General features: G+C 39.0%; 1 protein-coding gene across 1 annotated transcript in view; it reads right to left on the bottom strand.

Annotated features, from left to right (window-relative positions):
* The window catches only part of NSG2 (neuronal vesicle trafficking associated 2), a 58,459-nt gene extending 53,487 nt beyond the window's left edge, over nucleotides 1-4,972 (bottom strand). Inside the window, exons 1-2 of the mRNA XM_082381120.1 lie at nucleotides 4,672-4,972; nucleotides 3,633-3,783 (exon numbers count right to left, since the gene is read on the bottom strand). Of these exons, the coding sequence (XP_082237246.1) occupies nucleotides 3,633-3,761 (129 nt within the window). The 5' untranslated portion in view covers nucleotides 3,762-3,783; nucleotides 4,672-4,972. The remainder of the gene's footprint in view (nucleotides 1-3,632; nucleotides 3,784-4,671) is intronic.
* Between the last annotated feature and the right edge of the window lie 10,061 nt (nucleotides 4,973-15,033).

Below are 15,033 nucleotides of genomic sequence, written 5' to 3'. Positions count from 1 at the left end.
ACAACGAGGCCAGTCAATCTCATCTCCTAAGGCATGCACAGTCCCTCTAGCACTGGGTAAGGAAGGAGCCCTGGAGGCCGTGACATTCTCTCTGCAGGATCGCCCCAGGCCCCACCTGCATGTCCAGGAGAGCTCAAGAAGAAGCCATGGCCGTAGATGAGGGAATGCAGAGTTTGAGGAAGCACTGCCTGGGGATGGGAGGCTTCTCATTATCGAAGGTAGCACAGTGCAGAGGGGAAAGCTGTGGTGTCAGGTGCACCGGGGTTCCAACCCCAGCTCTTCCACTCTCTCTGTGAAGCTTGGACAAGTCACTCCATTGATCTGAGCCTCAGTTTCCCCACCAGTGAAATGGGTGCACTAACACCCACCTCACAGGGCTGTTGGGAAGATTAACTGAAACGACAGCCATGAATGCCCTGTATGGCCCATTCCTAGCCCAGAGCAAGGGCTTCAGACATGCTCATCCTCACCAATTAGCCTCCAAAAGCTTTTCCCCAGAAACTCGCATTCCATACTAAAGAGTATTTAGTGAACAAGATAACTGTCAGTATTACACACCAAGCACACTCTGTATTTTACATTTTCAAGAGGAAAACGCATGATGTAACATTGGGGTTAAATACACTTCTTTCTGATAACCTTTTTAGCTTCAAACCCTCACCATCTGGCTGGACCTAATGAGAGAGCTGACAACTATGTCAGAACTCACCTTGCCTTCTCTACAGCCCTGTGAGGTTGAGGCCCCCTCTACCCACGAGGAGGCTGAGGCCAAGGCAGTTAGAGAACCTCACTCAAGTCCTCAGCCGCGGGAGGCTCGTAAAAGGTAGAGCAGTGAACCCCCCAAGAGAGGGGTTTCCGAGTCTGTGCCGGTAAACACAACACTGCTCTTAGCGTTTGGCTTCTTGAGTGGAATTTACTGTTAACACATCTGTTCTAATGTCAGGGGAAAAAACCTGGTTTACTCTTGTAAATACCATAAAATCTAAATCCTAGCACAGAAAACTGCTGATACAATTTCCCACTCAGAGAAGAGAAGACAGAGGTCTAAGGGAAGAGAGACAACTCACAGGAGTTGAGCTGAGGTTGGTGACGGAGCTCTTGCTCGAGTCCAAGTTTGGGGACTCCCAGACCAGCTGGCCCCCTATTCCTGCTGAGATGGAAGGTTCTAGAACAGCGCTGCCTGGGCTCTGGGCTCTCCAGACTTTGCCAGGAGGCTTACCAACTCTGCGCTTTGGGAAGTGACTTTACCACTCCATGCCTGAGATTTATCGTCTTTAAAAATTGGATCAAAGTAGCAACTCCCTTATTAGGTCCTATTAACTATTGAAAGGGTGAAAGAGAATTGTGTGTGTGTGTGTGTGTGTGTGTGTATGTACTTGTGATTTACAAAAGCATCTAGCATTTAAGAAGCACGTGAAAATGATCATTTTTATTCTCTTATGGTTAGTTTTGTGCCAGGCACTTTATTTATAAGGCCACATCTAACTTTGCCCCAACCATTGTGAAGTAGCTGTGATCCTCCCCACTTCATAGAGGAGAACACTGGGGTCCACCTGGTACAAAGACTTTATCATGAACATCAAAGTGAGTCTGTGACGTGCCCCTGTGGAAATGTGCCCCTTTAGGGATTTGCATCTTACAGGATACTTTGGTTTCCTCCCATGAATGCAAGTCCACAATGTATTTATCTTCCGGCTTTGGGACATCTGGACCAGATGCTCAGTGGTTATCAGGTGTGTCTCCCCTCTCAAGGAAAGAAAGAAGCCCTTGGAGGTGGGAAATGGGGTGGGGAGTAAGGGGAGACAGAGGCCATGATATCTCTGGATGACCCGCAGATGTGTGTAGAGCTAAGAGGAGAAGTGACCTCACCACAATCCCTTTTCCTTGCATACCTGTCAGGGACATACAGATCTTCGAGACTGAAAAGGGTAAAGATTCTTCCTGAAACTTCACAAAACCTTGAGAGAATATTCCCTCTGCTTCTCCTCAATTTCCATTACATCTGGGATCAAATTCTAGCATTGCCACTTACTCCTTCTGTGAATTTGGATAACTAACCAAATTTCTCTGGTCCTTCACCTTTTGCCCACAAAAGCGATGTATAATCCCTGGGTAATGTGCATCTAACACAGTGGTTCTCCACTTTGGCTGCACATAGGAGTCACCTGGGAAGATTTAATTAATATTGACACCTGGGTCTCACCCCCAGAGATTCTGATACAATTGTTCTGATACAGATATCAGGATTTTCAAAAGCTCCCCGGGTGACTCTAATATGCAAGTCAAAAACTGAGAACCTCTACTATACAGGTAGCCAATACCCAATAAATACTGTTCCTTCACATTTCTTTAGTGCTAACTGCCTGTTCAAATTTTATTTTCAAAAGATCTTACCAGTTTCTCAGAATGTCTCAAGGATTCTTTATTTCTGCCACCCCTATGCACATTTTCATACTGACAACCTCTGCACTTTCAAAACAGATGACTCAACCCTTAGCCAATCAGCCAGGACATTTATCTAGCTTTGGCTCCTCTTCTGTTCATTGGATAGAGCCAATTGGTTAAGACACACAATGCCCTCCTGGAGATGCCAATGAGAAAATCAAACAAATGGAATGATCCATTGTTCACTCTTCAGCAAGGGAACTTCATCATTTGCCTCCAAATCTATCTCTTATGGTATGTAAAAGCTCACATTATAAAACCCCAAGTTCTCTCAGATGGATCTTAAACAATATCCTTTCTCCCACCTATGTCCATGGGATAACTCCACCACTTTTGTATAATTGCTCACCTCCATTCTTCATGGACTACTCCCACGTCAGGAGATGTGCCATCAGCCAGTCACTCATTTCCAGCCACGCCTCCGCCAAAGACACTCTACTTCAGTCATGCTATTTCCCGAAAGCTCTCCATCCTTTGCATATGTGTGCCCTTTGCCTTAACTGCCTTTTCCTCCAATGGTCTACCCGGGAGGTTTTTACTCACCTTTAAAAGCCAAATTCAAATGTTCTCCTCTGCAGCTTACCTAATCTGTCCTCCAAGTCCCCTCTCTGCCACAACAGAATTTAGTTTTTTCCACTCCTGTGCTCTCACAATCTTTGTAATGCTCAGGCACTGCATTTACCATGATGCTTTATATTAATTTAAGTGTTATACTGAATAGGGATTTTGTAATGTGTCTTTTTATAACCAACTTGCAGCCTAGGAATGGGGCCTTAGGAGGTGCAAACTAAATGCCTGCTGGACTGCGTCCAATTCTCTGTCCTCAAATCCGTAGCAGTCAATTTTTGAAACACCTTCCCAAAATAATCAGGACAATTTTCTCTTTCATCATCTAGAAGCTTATTAGTATTCATCTACTATGATGAAACTTTTAAAAGGAAAGATTAATTTTCTTGCCCATGTATGTATATGTGAACAAAAATAAATGAATAAACACTTACCATAAATCTGAAATAACATAAGAGATGTCATGTCTCTGGAAGGAATAACTACATTTTACAAGAAAGGGAACGTATTTGGCTGATGAGGGAATGAAAGGGTTTGGGGGAGGTGGAATTTTTTGCTGCTTTATTTCCTGGGAAGGGGGGAGCATGGGGGGCTGATGAGGAAAAGAGCACCTGCTTTACCTTTTCCGGAGCAGGTAGCTGTAAGTGATTAACCTCCAAGGGAGTGATGAGAGGGACGGTCTGGAAGCCATCCTCAACCGAAGGCGGCTTCGTTCCCTTCTCACTGGGGTTACTGTTCAGCTTCACCATCCTTACGCCTTTCTTCCCAGACCTAAGGCAAGCAGTGGGATTCTAGTTACAGTGGGAAGTAAGGCAGGAAAACAGAGGGCTGACGACAGAGAAAATAGCGCTGTCCTCAACAGTTCCACTCCAGCAGCTTCAGTGTACAGATCAGTCATCGATCTTCCGCTAGATTTCCTGACATGATTTCCATTATCCAGTAAAACTTCTTTAATCATCCAGATATGCCACCTACCCACGGCACTTAAGAGCTTTCAAATTTGAGAAACTCAAGGAAAATCCTAGGCTCACACACAAAATATACAATCTTAAAAATATATCCAAGACACTAGAGCCAACATAATCATATAATCTCAGTGGAAAGCTTATTCTTAGTGCAAAAAAAAATCCTATTATTCTGGGTCACCCTGCAGTATGATAAATTTCACCTTACCATCTTGGTTGCTATTTTATTATGTTGTTGTTTTTTTCCATTAATCTCCCTAAAATACAATAAATACATTCAATGTCCCTATGTGTAGTGTACCCTTTTACTCAATATGTAGGTTGCACAGGAGATACAATTTCCTAAAAAAAAAGGTTTGGCTTGAACCTGATCCTGTTATTCAGCCATGGAATGCCTCCATTTCCTCAATAGCAAAGGGCCATTTTTTTTTTTTTTTTGGTTCCATGGAAAGTTAGCAATCCCCGTATTGCAAGATTGCCAACTAAATAAACAAATCACATTTATTTCTTTCCAGCTCCCTTGGAAGTGAAACGGTGATCCCACCCCAGCCCCAGAAGCCCAGCACAACAGAATTTTTCTTGTCAATCCTGCTGATGGAACGTTATTAGACAAAATAGGGTTGTTGTGGGAGTGAAAGGGAAAGGGTTGGAGGACATTGGGGAGTGGTTATAGCAAAAACAAAAGCCTACTTACTGTGCTGCACTCTTGGGGGGTCAGAGCAGATTCAAGCCAATTTGAAGAGGAGGAGGACGGCCAGGAGTCCTCCCTCCTCAGCCGGAGCTGGTGGTGCTGAAAGGACAGCGCCTTGCGTGCGTCTGGAGTGGGAGCTTCTGAGAGCGAGGCGCAAGCGAGCGGGCTCCTGGCAGCTGTCTGCCTGCTTGCTCGCTCGCTCGCTCGCGCCCCCTCCCACCGGGAAACGGGTTCCCACACCATCTGTCATCTGGCACCACCTGCTGTTTCTCATGCATGGCCACAACCACAGGATGGGACAAAATGGTTTCCAAAAAGTGGGAGGGATTCTGGCCATAAAAAATAAAAAATTAATACGCACCATATTATAAGCAATCCTTGAGCCTTTAGAAAAACTGGAGAAGCAGGCACTTTCATTAAGAGAACGGACCACTCCTAAGATCTTCCAGAACAATATTATGAAATAGAATTGCTCAGGACCTGCATCGTGCGCTAACCTGTGTAAGGAGAGAAGGAGAACTAATATTCATTATCTCCCATGCAGTGGGGACTTTTCCAGGCTCTTTCAGACTATTTCCCTCATTTGCAAATTGTGATTTCTAATAGTACCTACATGATGGGGTTAGTGTGAGGTGTGACTGTGATAACTTGGGGAAAGCATTTAGCTCAGAGCAGGGTACATGGCAAGCAGTGCATAAACATAAGCTCCTATTCTCACAATGTTACTGTCATCATGCAGGTCAGCTAAGGTCACAGAGCTGGTACAGCACCAGGAACTGGGATTTGAGCCCTGATCCATTGCTGTCAAAGTCTGTATGCAGTCCATGACATTACGGGGCTTCCAGGTTGGTATCTGGAATCAGAGAGGGCAAAGTCCTAGTGTCAGCTCTATGAAATTCTGGCTGTGGGGATCTTAGACATTTTGCATTCACTCTCCAAACCTCCATTTCTTTATCTCTGATAGTAACACCTCCTTTGTAGACTGGTTGTGAATATGAGAAGAGATTGCACTCAAGGAAACCCCTTTTAGTTCGGGGACAGGAATCTGAATGGCTGAATTGATTCATCCCTGGGGGTTGCTCTTACATGCCCTTCAAATCCTCCGAGGTCAAGGCTGTTTCCACTGGTTTCTCCCAGCTGTGTCCAAATCACATTTGGCCATTCATTCCCAGCTGCAGTGCTGTTTATGATGCACTTCATGAGGTCTTGGCATCAGTAATAGCATCCCCTTTCACTTTCAAAAGTATCCTGGCTTGCACGATAAATTATTTGGTCACCTTAGTTGGTGTTCACATACTGAGCATATAGTCTCCTAGCTAAAAGGCCAGGAGAAAACATATATATTACCTGTACTGTTTAGGAATGAGATGGGTGTGTGTGTGTGTGTGTAAAAAGAGAGAGATGTTTCTGAGACAATAGAGGCTATACTACATCAGAGCTGTGTAGGGCACTTCTGTTAATAGAGGTATGCATATATATGAGAGGGAGGTATTCCAATAAATGTTAGGCCCTACTCCCTGCTTTTCCAAAGACCTGGAGGATTTTCAGGTGTAGGTATTGACTAAGGACAACAAAATGTAGACAGCTACATGGAAACAATTGTGAACACTTGTATTTGATTCTATTATTGCTGCCTCCAAAGGAAAAGGGAAGTCCCTTCAACACCGCTTGTGATTGATTCACAAGCAGAAATTGTGCCTTTAATAACTCTAAGCCACAGGTCCTGAGAGTTTAGTAAGGTCCAGGATAAGGGCCTGTCTCATGGAAATGGAAAATCCAGGCTTCCTTATATGTGAGGACAGGAGAGAGGGTGCAGAAAGAAACAGGGGGCCAGAGTGATGTGGAGAAGCCCCTTGTTGAAGAATTATATTGAGGGGTGCTAAATATAATAGACTATTATTCTCCTGTAGAGCTCTGGAAAACATGTTTGACAACTGAAAACAAAAATTATGATATTTTCTGATGAGGTTCTCCAAGTATGTAGACGTAGATGTAATATATTAGACAACTGCAACATAATAAGTGAAGGATAAAGGGACCAATCTGGTGGTAATATATATTCCACTTGAAGTGGTAAAGTACTGATTCCAACTAAACTGTGAAAACTTAATTATGCTATTGTAATCGCTAGTATAACCAAAAGTATACTGAGATAAAGTCCAAAATATGATATATAAATTTAAATGGAATACTAAAAAATGTTCAAATAGCCCAAAAGAAGGCAGAAAATGGAAAACAGAGAAACAACAACAACACAAACAAGAGAACAAGCAGAAAACAAATAATGAAATAGTAGACTTAAATTCAAACATATCAAAAATTACATTAAGTGTAAGTGGTCTAAGCAAACCAAATAAAAAGAACAGTTTGTCAAAATGAAGGAAAAGCATGAACCAAATATATGTTGTCAACAAGAAACTCACTTCAAATAAAATGATACAGGTAGGATAAAAGTACTGGCTCAGGCTTTCAGCTCAAAGGAAGACAAGGTGGAACTCTCTTCTGTCCTCCCACCTCTAGGTTCATCTGACACTACCTGCCTCTGTCATGCCACCCAAGTGTGACTCCAATGAGATCAAAGTCATGAACCTCAGGTACACCTGTGAGGAAGTCAGTGCCACGTCTTCCCTGGCCCCCAAGATCATCCTGCTGGATCTGTCTCCAAAAAATGTTAGTGATGACATCACCAAGACAACTGGTTACTGGAAGGGTCTAACGATTATAGAGAAACCATTCAGAACAAACAGGCCCAGACTGAAGTAGTACATTCAGTAGTACATTCAGTACATTTGGTGGTGCTCTGACCACCAAAGTCCTCAAGGAACCACACAGAGACAGAAAGAAGCAGACAAACAGTAAGCACAGTGGAAATATCACTTTTGATGAGATTGTCAACATTGCTTGACAGATGCAGCACTGATCTTTAGCTAGAGAACTCTCTAGAAACATTAAAGAGGTGCTGGGGACTGACTAGTCGGTAAGCTGCGATTTGATGGCCTTCATCATAGATGACATCAACAATGGTACAGTAGAATGCCCAGTTAGTTAAAAACTACAAAGGAAAATATTTCACTAAAGGATTATTTGACAACAAAAAAAAAGGTAATGAGATGGAAGAAGATGCATCATGATAATGCTAAACAAAAGAAAGCTGGAGTAACTATATTATTATCAGACAAAGTAGACTTCAGAGCAAAGAAAATTACCAGAGATAAAGAGGGACATTACATGGGCTGAAAAGATCAATTGACTAAGAAGACATAACATTCCTAAATGTGTATGAACTTAATAGCAAAGCTTCAAAATACATGAAGCAAAAACTGACAGAACTGAAAGGAGAAATGGACAAGTTCACAACTGTAGTTGAAGACTCAAACACTCCTATCTCCTTAATTGAAAAAACAAATTAAAAAATCAGCAAGGCTATAGAACAGAGTTTCTCAACTTCAGAACTATTAACATTTTGGACTGAATAATTATTTCTTGTGGGGGACATGGGCTGTTCTGTGGACTGTAAGATGTTTAGCAGCATTCCTGGTCTCTACTACTAGGTGTCAGCAGCATCTTCCCCCAAGTTGTGACAATCAAAAATATCTCCAGACATTGACAAATGTCCCCTGAGAGAGAAGGGCAAAACCACTACCAGTTGAAAACCACTGTTATAGAAGAACTGAACAACATCATCAACCAACTGGATCTAATTGACATGTATAGAAAACTCCACCCAACTACAGAAGAATATGTATTATTTTTAATTGAACTTGGAACACTTACTAGGATAGACTATATCCTGAGTTACCAAGATATACTATATCCTGAGTTATAAAACAAGCCTGAACACAGTTTTTCAAATTGAAAATTATATAAAGAATGTCCTCTGACCATAATAGAATTAGACCTGAAATCAATGACAGAATGATAATGGGCAAGTCTCCAAACACTTGGAAATTAAACAGAACACTTTGAAATAATCCATGTGTCAAAGAGAAAGTCTCAAGGGAAATTTTAAAATGTTTTGCACTGAACAAAAATGAAAATATGAGATATAAAAATTTGGGGAGTGCAGCTAAAATGGTGCTTAGAGGAGACTTTACAGCATTAAATGTGTATAACATAAGATAATAAAGGTCTCAGATCAATAATCTAAGCCATCACCCAGAAAAAAGGAAGAGCAAAATAAACCCAAAGCAAGCAGAAGGAAAGAAATAATAAAGAGCAAAAATCAATAAAATTGAAAGCAGAAAGAACAATAGAGCAAATCAATGAAACCAAAGCTGGTTCTTTGACAAGATCAATAAATCAGATAAACTTCTTGAAAAACTGACAAAGAAAAAAGAGAGAAAATACAAATTACCAATATCATGAATGCAAGAGGGAATAACACGACAGAGCATATAGACATTAAAAGGATAATAAGGGACTAAAACAAACAACTCTATGTACATAAGTTTGATGAACTAGTTTAAATGGACCAATTCCTCAAAACCCATAAATTACCAAAACTCGCCCAAGATAAAAGTTTAACCTGAATAGTCCTAACTATTAAGGAAATTGAATTTGTAGTTAAAAATCTTCCAGAAAAAACAAATCTCCAGCCCCAAATGATTTCACAGTGAATGCAACCAAATATTTTTTAAAATATAACACCAATTTTACACAATCTCTTCCAGAATATAAAAGAGGAGGGAAACAATTCCTAATTCATTTTGCAAACCCTGCATTACCCTAATACAAAAACAGACAAAGACAGTACAAGACAAGAAAACTACAAATCAATATACCTCATGAACATAAGTGCAAAAATCTTCAACAAAATATTAGAAAATCAAATCCATCAGTAGACAAAAATATTGATACACCATGAACAAGTGGGCTTTACCATGGGGATGCAATTTAACAAGAAAATGATTTTAATAAAATTTAACATTCATTCATAATAAAAACTCTCAGAAAATTGGGAATAGAAGGGAAGTGCCCCAACCTGATAAAGGGCATAAGAAAGAAAGAGATAAAGGCAGGAAGGCAAGCAGGAAGAAAGGAAGAAAGAAGGGAGGGAAGGAGGTAGGGAGGAGGGAGGGAAGAAGGGAGGAAGAAAGGAAGAAGAAGAAAGAGAAGGAGGGAGGGAGGAAGGGAAGAAGGAAGGAAGGAAGGAAAGAAGAAAGGAAGGAAGGAAAGAAGGAAGGAAGGGAGGGAGGGAGGGAGGGAGGAAGAGAGGAAGGGAGAGAGAAAGAAAGAAGGAAAGAAAGAAAGGAAGAAAGAAGGAAAGAAGGAAGGAAGGGAGGGATAGAGGGAGGGAAGGAGGAAGGAAGAGAGAGAAAGAAAGAAAGAAAGAAGGAAAGAAAGAAAGAAAGAAAGAAAGAAAGAAAGAAAGAAAGAAAGAAAGAGAAAGAAAGAAAGAAAGAAAGAAAGAAAGAAAGAAAGAAAGAAAGAAAGAAAGAAAAAAGGGAGAAAGGAATGAAAGAGAGAGAGAGGAAGGAAGGAAAGAAGGAAAGAAAATAAAAGCTAATGTCATAATTAATGGTGAAAGACTGAATGTCTTTCTCCCAAGATCTGGAACAGGCAGGCAAGAATGTCCACTCTCACTACTCCTAGTCAACATCATACCTGGAAGTACTAGCCAGTGCAATAAGGCAAGAAAAATAAATAAGAGGTAAACAGATTGGAAAGGAAGAAATAAAATTATCCTTACTTGCAGACAACATGATTATTTACATAGGAAATTCCAAGAAATCTATTTTTTAATTCCTGGGACTAAATTTAAATTTAAATCTCTAGTCTAGCAAAGTTGCAGATACATGGATGTACGAAACTTAATATTTCTATATTTTAGCAGTGAACAATTAGAAACCAAAAGGTTTTTAAGATATCATTTAAAATAGTGTCCCCAAATGAAACACTTAGGTATAAATCTAGCAAAATATGTACCAAATCTGTATGGGAAAAAACTATGAAATACTTATAAAGACCTCAAATATGTAAATAACTGAAGACATACCATGTTCATGAATTGGAGCAGTCAACATAATAAAGATGCCAACTCTAAAAATTTATTTATGGATTAATTTTCTATTATAATCTTCAGTAGCAATTTTTGTAAGTAAATCTAGATCATTCTAAAATGTATATGATAATAAAAACAAACAACCCAATCCAAAAATGGGCAGAAGACCTACATAGACATTTCTCCAAAGAAGATATACAGATTGCCAACAAACACATGAAAAGATGCTCAACATCACTAATCATTAGAGAAATGCAAATCAAAACTACAATGAGGTATCACCTCACACCAGTCAGAATGGCCATCATCAAAAAATCTACAAACAACAAATGCTGGAGAGGGTGTGGAGAAAAGGGAACCCTCTTGCACTGTTGGTGGGAATGTAAATTGATACAGCCACTATGGAGAACAGTATAGAGGTTCCTTAAAAAACTAAAAATAGAACTACCATACGACCCAGCAGTCCCACTACTGGAAGAAATACCCTGAGAAAACCATGATTCAAAAAGAGTCATGTACCACAATGTTCATTACAGCTCTATTTACAATAGCCAGAACATGGAAGCAACCTAAGTGTCCATCAACAGATGAATGGATAAAGAAGATGTGGCACATATATACATTGGAATATTACTCAGTGGTAAAAAGAAACGAAACTGAGTTATTTGTAGTGAGGTGGATGGACCTAGAGTCTGTCATACAGAGTGAAGTAAGTCAGAAAGAGAAAAACAAATACTGTGTGCTAAAAAAAAAAAAAGATTCTGAAGAACTTAGGGGCAGGACAGGAATAAAGACGAAGACATAGAGAATGGACTTGAGGACACAGGGAGGGGGAAGGGTAAGCTGGGACGAAGTGAGAGAGTGGCAGGGACATATATACACTACCAAATGTAAAATAGATAGCTAGTGGAAGCAGCCGCATAGCACAGGGAGACCAGCTTGGTGCTTTGTGACCACCTAGAGGGGTGGGATAGGGAGGGTGGGAGGGAGATGAAAGAGGGAGGAGATATGGGGATATATGTATATGTATGCTGTTCACTTTGTTATAAAGCAGAATCTAACACAGCATTGTAAAGCAATTATACTCCAATAAAGATGTTTTTTAAAAAGTAAAATAAAATTAAAAATAAATTTAAAAAATAATAATAAAAATATAAAACATAAAATGTATATGAAAAGGCAAAGGAACTAGAATAACCAAAACCATTTTTTAAAGAAAAATGAAATTGGATGAATCACACTGCCCATTTTTAAGACTTAGTATACACAGCTACAGTTATTTATACTGCATTGTATTAGTAATGGGATTGACATATAGATTAATGGAAGCAAATAGAGACAACAGAAATAGACCCATATAAATAATAGTCAATTGTTTTTTGACAAAGTGCAAATGCACTTCAATGGATAAAAGATAATCTTTTTTAAAAACGGTGTTTGAACAATGAAACTTGACTTAAACCATATGCCTTATACAAATATAGATCATAAATCTAAGTGCAAAATATGGAACTATGAAACGTTGTGGAGAAAACATAAGAGAAAATTCTTTGTGTCCTGGGGTTAGGCAAACAGCTCATACACTTGACACCAAAATCACAATGTATAAAAGATTGGTAAATTAGCATTCATCACGTTTTAAAATTTTTGTTCTGCCAAAGACACTTTAAAGAAGACAAACTACTGACTGAAGAAAATATTTGCAAATTATATATACCTGACAAAATACTTGTATCCAGAACATATAAAGAGCTCTCAAAACTCAACAGTAAAAAAAAAAAACAAATTAAAATGAGCAAAAGACTGAAACAAATGCCTCATCAAAGAGAATGAATAGGTGGCAAATAAACACATTAAAAGATGTTCAAAAATCAATAGCCACTAGAGTTCTAGAAGAGGACATAGTTAAGTCAATTAACCTTTGTGTGAATGAATGAATCTTTATGACCCCTTCCAAGACTTCATAGAGAAAGAAATCGAGCATGATTAAATGGAAGAAAGAAGCTTAAAATGTTTTAAAGGTAAACTTCACCTACTTCCCAGAGGCGATAATGTGAAGTGGAAAAAGCATGGATGATGAGGTCAGACATGGGGCTTTGAACCCACCTCCAACATGGTTCCAGATCTTGAAGAAGTCACCGTCCACTAAGAGACTCAACTAGCAGGAAGATACATCGTCCTTCCTGTGTGCCAGGTACCTTGATAAAGATTTTGTATGCATTTTCTCTTACACTTCACAACAAACTTCTGAAATAATGATAACAATATTTAACATTTTTTGAGTACTTACTATGTGCCAGGCAATAGTCTAAGCACTTACCATGTATAATACCATTAAATTCTCACAATTACCTTATAGTGTAGATACTGTTATTACCCCCATTTTACAAAAGAAAAAAAATCAAACGCATAGAAGTGACTGCCCAATGTCAAGCAGCTAGTAAGTCACAAAATTGGAAGTCTCTCTGAATCCAGACACTAACATGACCACTATAATAAAGGGAAGCACAGACTACAGTAGGATTACTGAGATTCCACTACCCAGTACTAGCCTAGGACAGGAAAGATTTCCCAGAGGAAGTTTTAGCTGAGATCCGAGGACAAATAAGAGACAGGAAGGCAAAGAGGGTAGAGACATGTACTGAGGCTTGGACAGTTCCCAGGAATGCAAAGTACTTTGGTCTGGCTGGAGTTCAGAGTTCAGAACATGGAGTTTAAGCTGCAGAAGAAATAGAAGAAGTGAGCAGAGGTCAGGTGAGGAAAAAGTTTCCTGTGTGTTGTCATTAATCAGAACTCTTGTGATTTCAAATAACAAGTTTGTGGAGTCACCTTATATTGAATCAGAAATGTACTGGCTCAAATAGTCCAACTGTAGGGACCACAGAGATGGATCAATTGATTAATTTGTCTATCTTTTTTTCTGCTTCTCTCTGTGTTGACTTTATTTTCTCAGATCATTTTCCTCCATAAAACAAAAGTTAAGGTTAACAACAGCCTTCAGGATTACCTCTTAATGGACGGTGAGATTCCCTTTCTCTGAAGAGTACTGTTTAATTCCCAAATATTTGGGGATTTTTCTAGATATCTCTTTTGTTATTAATGAATACCTTATTGCACTGTGATCAAAGAAAATGTTATTTAGGATTTTATTCCCTTGAAATTTTTAAAACAGACTTTATGGCTCAGCCTATGGCCAATTTTGTCAAATGTTTCATGTGCACTTGAAAAGAATGAGTATCCTTGAATTGTTGGGTGCAGGATTCTGTATAAGTCAACGTGGTTAGGGTTGTTTATCATATTGTTCAAATCTGCACGTTGATTTTTTTCATCTGTTTGTTCTATCAATAACTGCAATAAGTGTACTAAAGTTTCCTACTGTAATTGTGGACTTACCTACTTCTTTTATTTCTGTTAGTTATTTAATCCCTTTTTAAAATATTTATTTATTTATTTATTATTTATTTATTTTATTTTTGGCTGTGTTGGGTCTTAGTTGCGGCACATGGACTCTTCATTGTGGCATGGGCTTCTCTCTAGTTGTGGCTCACGTGCTCAGTAGTTGCAGTGCACAGGCTTATTTGCCCCACGGCATGTGGGATCTTAGTTCCCCCACCAGGGGTTGAACCCACATCTCCTGCATTGGAAGGAGGATTCTTAACCACTGGACCACCAGGGAAGTCCTTATTTCTGTTACTTTTTGCTTTACATATTTGAGCGTACAAAATTAAGTAGATACAAATTTAGAATTGTTTCTGCTGGATTAACCCTTTTTTATCATTATGAAATATCCTCTATCTCTACAGCTGCATCTTGTCTTAAAGTCTTCTTTATCTGGTGTTAGCATAGATGTACCAGCTTTCTTTTGTTAATGTTTGTACAGGAAATACTTTTTCATCCTTTGATGAAATCTTCAATCTCTCTGTGTTCTTATATTTGAGGTATGCCCCATGCAAGTAACATATACCTGGGTTTAAATTTTATCCAATCTGAAAATCTTTGTCTTTTTACTGACTTGCTAACACTGAATCTAATTATTGATATATCTGAGTTTAATCTACCATCTTACTATTTGTTTTCTATGTGTCCTATATATTCTTTATTCCTTTCTCCTTTTTTACCTTCTTTTAGGTTATTAAAATATTTTGTTAGTTTTACCTACATTTCTTTTAACTATTTCTTTTTTTATTACTTTGCTCATTAACTTGCAGATTGCAATGTGCAACTTTGATTTATTATAGTCTAATATAAATTAATATTTTTATTTTTCAAGGACCTTAGAACAATTTAACCACACTCTTCTACTTTTGTGATCCTGCTGTCATAAAATTTATATTATACATATATTGAAAACCCACCAGAGATTA

The sequence above is a fragment of the Balaenoptera borealis genome (genome assembly GCF_965194805.1).
Source record: "Balaenoptera borealis genome assembly, chromosome: 2".
Lineage (NCBI taxonomy): Eukaryota > Metazoa > Chordata > Mammalia > Artiodactyla > Balaenopteridae > Balaenoptera > Balaenoptera borealis.
This window is presented reverse-complemented; position numbering and strand designations above follow the sequence as displayed.